At 31.6% G+C, this 5,260-nt stretch overlaps 1 protein-coding gene across 1 annotated transcript in view; it reads left to right on the top strand.

Moving 5' to 3' along the window:
* The first annotated feature begins 244 nt into the window (after positions 1 to 244).
* Positions 245 to 5,260, top strand: part of LOC110018333 (ribosomal RNA-processing protein 17) — an 8,611-nt gene continuing 3,595 nt past the window's right edge. Inside the window, exons 1-2 of the mRNA XM_020715611.1 lie at positions 245 to 551; positions 902 to 1,007. Coding sequence (XP_020571270.1) covers positions 418 to 551; positions 902 to 1,007 — 240 coding nt within the window. The 5' untranslated portion in view covers positions 245 to 417. The remainder of the gene's footprint in view (positions 552 to 901; positions 1,008 to 5,260) is intronic.

Here is a 5,260-nt window from a genome sequence, read left to right as displayed (position 1 = left end):
AAATAACACTAATAATATCAGCGGAAATTAATGCCCAAAAAAATAATAAATATTTGTGTACGTCTAACGTACGCGGAGTTGAGTACGTTTATAAGTTACAGGGATGATATTAAGGATTTATAACTGTGTTATACTCACTGTAATGTACCTATAATTTATAATATATGAAAATAGAAATAGGAGATTACATCAGATATAAAGAGATATAAAGCCCATATAACCCCCGTATCCTCCCTCCTGCTGGACGTACACAAATATTTATCGAGAGAAACAACCCGGAGTTCAAAAGTATCAACAAAGAATAATTGCGCATCACTGCATCGCAAATTCTTTAACCTCGAATTCAAATCCCTAATTTTCCCCATACTGATATTTCCCGGTAAATCGGCATCGTTGGAGCGGCGGTAGTGGCCAGGGATGGATGACGAGCAGGAGTTCGACGAAGGCGTGGTGGTCGGGCAGAGGCCGACGGTGATGGTTCCTCGCCACATCAACAAGAAATCTCTCCGAAACAGAGGCCTCTCCATCGCCTTTGACGAGAAAAACCTAAGGTTCCTTACCTCCTTTTTCCCCCTCCTTAATGAAAGTAAGATTCGTTTTTTAACTTGTTTTAATGAATGATTTTATGTAGTTAGTCGAGTTTGTTTCTCAGTTAGGTACGTAAAAGAGCATTCTTTATAGCATCAAGCTGTGTTTTTTTCATTTGGAGTTGAAACAGTTTTGCGCAGCCCTAGTGTCTGTAAGATGAGAAGTAGTTTAGCTCAACGGCATACTTCACCTTAATATACTGTGCATTGCAATAGTATGAAGTAGAATAATGGTGATTTAGCTTATATGTGGTGTGTGAATCCATGTTTTTTCTGTGCCTGTTAAAATTCTAAGAGTTATTTTTCCTTGACAGGGACTTTATTACTGGTTTCCAGAAGAGAAAGGATAAGAGGAGGAAAGAAGCTCAGAAACAATTACATGAGAAGGAAAGGCAAATGCGTATTATGGCCCGTAAGAAGGTTTGTATTTCATAGGATTGCATGCCATGGATGCTTGCTCTACAACTAACAAAAATTTTAACCAAAGCTGTGTTAGTCATATTTTTGTATGTATTTTCTGGTGTTGTTTCTAAGAATGTGTTCTCATAAAAATTTAGGAAGATTTACATACATTCCACTAAATTCCTTTGTATTTACATATCTGACTCCTATACGTAACAATTTTAACGTGCATACCGCTTTACCTGTGTTTGAAAAGAGGTATTTTGCTTTTTAAAAGTTAAAATTGATGGTATTTTTATGTGATATGAAAGATTAGGTTTGTCTAAATGTAAAAGAAAATATTTAGATGTTAGTTATGTAAATTTATGGGAATTCGGTGGTATGTATGTAAATGCCCCTAAAATTTAATTCTTGTTTCTATGATTGTTTGAATTGGTACCTACAATCTAGCTAAGTATAAAAAGCAAAAGCTAAGTATAAAAAGCAAAATTTAGATGTTAGATTTGTAAAGATATGGAAATTGGGTGGTATGTATGTAAATGGCCCAAAATTTTAATTCGAACTTCTATAATTGTTTGAATTTGTACCTGCAATCTAGCTGAAACTCTAGCTAATTATCATGAAAAAGTCACAAGTATATCAATTGATTCTAAAGGCCTAGTTAATTTTAGACTATAGAATGATCCAGACTAAGTAGAGAAATCTTTGAGCTATTGTTAGGGGAAACCATGCTGCATGAGTACTATAACATTTTTTTAATCTTTTTTAGAATATATTTAAAACGTAACAAAAAAAAAAAAAAGGTTTTTTTTTTTTGCTTTTGTTCTTATTGTTCTTCCCTTGGTTTTTTTTTTGCTTTTGTTCTTATTGTTCTTCCCTTTTCTTCATATTGGACTTGTGACATAATTAAGCTAGCTCTCTCAACTTCACCCAGGGAATCTGACCCTGAAGTATTTTTTGTTTTGGTGTCAATATTGAGTCACATTAGGATGATCTCTTTCGCCTCTTCTAATAATAAAAATAATCGTCCAGTATTCCAAAATCTCAAATCTGAGTTTAGGTTTCTTCATAATAGTTTAGATTCTTTACCCTGAAAGTAGGAAATCATGTAAATTCAGTTTGGCACAAGATTTGATGACATTCAAGATTATGCTAGATCACACACAAAAGCCTTTTTTTTGTGATATCTTCACCTTTATGCTTATTTAAGATAACTTCATCTATTTTATTGTGGATTTTAGGGAAGTATATACATCTTGGTTTCAATACAATCTTTTCATTCCTCATATCTACTTTTTTTCAGTACTAATTTGTTAGTGAATGACTAGGGAAACAAGAAATCAGCCCTCATATTCGAAATTATAAAATATTTCATTTAATATCAAATAAGTTCATCAATTTAAGCATGATTATAAAAAGCTTCTTTATGTTCAACATAAATAAGAAATTAATACTTGGTTGCACTTGATGCAGTTTTGATTTTTTTGATGCTCTATGAAATTTTATTAATACTCGTTGCTAAGTTGTGATACTTGTAGTGAGAAATGTGTTTACATCAACATTTGTCTTATTAACCTGGCATAATTTAAATTTTCTATGACTCAAATTTTTAATTATTCTCAGTTTTTTACACATTTCTACTTAGTAGGCAAGTTGCCCCTTATGTTATGTTACTTGACCATAAAACCATTTCATATTCCCACATGAAGCATGATACCATAAAAAGGTAACAAAAGGCTATTAGAAAAGATGTGTCTAAGTTTTTTGGATTATGGAGTGCTTTGGTGAGCCTTTTCTTGATCTGGATGTTATGTTTAAACTTAAAGTTGGAGTAAAAGATTCATTGTTTAAGCCCATATCAACTTATTTTAGAGGTTTTAGAAATTCCTGATCGAACTTCCTATGGAATTGGATCTAAATCTAAATTATGTGTGTGTGTGCGTGCGTGCGTGCGTGTGTGTGTGTGTGTGAGAGAGAGAGAGAGAGAGAGAGGATTAGTCTTCGTTCTTTTTTAATATGGGCTAAAATTGTTCCATGTTGAGAGAAGCGGGGCTAAATTGACTCTTTTATAAACTCTTGGGCTAAAATGGACCCCTTACAAAGAGTCTGGAACCGTTTGACGCTTTTCTATTGAAGTGTGATTACATTTAGGTTTGTATAATAATGAAAAGATAAAAAAGCTATTAACAAACTAGAATTAAAGCTTCAAATTCAAACATATCATATATATATAATAATGAAAAGATAAAAAATCTATTAACAAACTAGAATTAAAGCTTCAAATTCAAATACTAGTAGTTTGTAGTTGCCTAGTTTAAAAATTGCGAAAAGGATAACGAACTGCTAACCTCTCTTAGGAAGTGTAGCAAAGAGAGAGCAAAACAAGGGGAGGCCTACAATGCCTTGGATAGGTAGAAAGCCGGTTTCTTCAAGCTCCTTTTTGAGCAGCTTGTTAATGTGGCCCTTCTTGATGATGTGGCATTTCTTAATTATGTGGCAATTTAGTGCTGTGTAGATGCCTGAATTCAATCTTTATAGTTTAGTTGACATGTAGCCTTTAAACGTGGTTTCATTTGGATCTAATGGAACTTGAGTTACCTTGAAGTAAACCATTTGGATCTAATGGAACTTGAGTTATCTTGAAGTAACCTATTCGAGTCAAATTGACCTAAATGGTTGTCTAGGTTGGCTGATTCATTTTGATTGAAGATCCTTCGATTCATAACACCAAATTTGGTGGTTTAGACACATGTGAGGAAACAGGTAAATTCAAAATATGGACAAGAAATTAGCATCTGATATTTCTTGTTGACATAACGAATTATGACTGCAATCGGTTGAAAAAATTGTTTCCAATTATGCAGTCAGAAGTTTCTTGATTACATTTGAGATTAAAATTTGTCTTGTTTATTAGGGTGGTTTAGAAATGGACAAAGCTACATACAATTTGGTGGATATTATGCGCTTGAGTGAATGGTGAAGTATAATGCACAAATGATCAAGCTGAATGTAACCTTAATTGGAATGCTTAAAGGGAATCTGCAAACCAAAGATTGAAGATTGCAAAATGCACCTATCATCGAAATTATGAGTTTTCATTTAGGGTAAGATGTGATGTGAACGGAGCTTAAATTGACTAAAAGTGTTTAGAAGATATTTAGGAAAATTTCACAGCCTCAACATACTACCACTTCTATTATATCTAATATTTTGGGCAAGGTAGAGCATGAAAATCAACAAAATAATGAAGTATTCCTACAACCCTTTTTTGTTTTCAAATTGTTTAACATTGTTATTATCAAGTTTCAAGTCATGGATGCAAAAAGTGAAGGATTGCGTTAGATAGCCAAGAACCAATCCTTTGAATCATTGTATCAATGTTAAGAAATCCCATGAAAGAGACATGTTATATGACCTAAATATAATGAAAAGTGTACAAGTTCTTCTTCTCCGTCACCTCGATATAGTGTTAAATAAGTAAGATTTCTCACATTATGGATGGATGTGGGTAAATAAGTTAGTTCATTAAACTAATGTTAGAGTAGAAACTTAGGATATATATACTCTCACAGGTAAATTAATAGAATTAATAGATATTATGGTTTATATGAAAATAAATATTTCATGCATTCACGAAACTATATAAGTTGGAGAAAAGGCTAAGAAGATTGATAGTTTAGATTTTAGACTTTGGTATTCAGGTAGGAGTCGTACTAGAAATGGTGTAGGTATAATTATAGATAAGTGTTTGAAAGATAATGTTATAAAAATTAATAGAATTTGAGATATAACTATAGCTTTAAAGATTGTTGTTGATACTATGCTTCTTAATGTTATAAGTGCTTACTCTCCAAGTAAGTTCAAATATATGTTCAAAAGAAAAAAATTGAAATTATCTAGAAGAATTAATACAAATGACACCTCTTGAAGAAAGAATGCTTATTAGAGGATATTTAAATGGACATATAGGTAGAGTGGTAGAAGATTTTGGAAGTATTCATGATGGCTATTATTTTGGAGTGATTAATAAAAAAGTTAGTCATTGAATTTTACTTTAGCTTATGATTTTATTATTACTAATATTTTATTTAAGAAAGAAATAAACATATTATTTATATGAATGAATTTAATAAAATAAAAGTTAATTATTTTCTTATGAGAAAAATAGATTGTCGAGATTGTAAAAATTGGAAGGTTGTTTCAAGTGAAAATTTAAATACCCAACATCGAATATTAATTTCAAATTTTATGATGAAATGTTGAATACATAT

Source organism: Phalaenopsis equestris, unplaced genomic scaffold (assembly GCF_001263595.1).
Source record: "Phalaenopsis equestris unplaced genomic scaffold, ASM126359v1 Scaffold000012, whole genome shotgun sequence".
Classification (NCBI taxonomy): domain Eukaryota; kingdom Viridiplantae; phylum Streptophyta; class Magnoliopsida; order Asparagales; family Orchidaceae; genus Phalaenopsis; species Phalaenopsis equestris.
The sequence above is the reverse complement of the archived record's forward strand: the minus strand, read 5'-3'. Positions and strand labels throughout refer to the sequence as shown.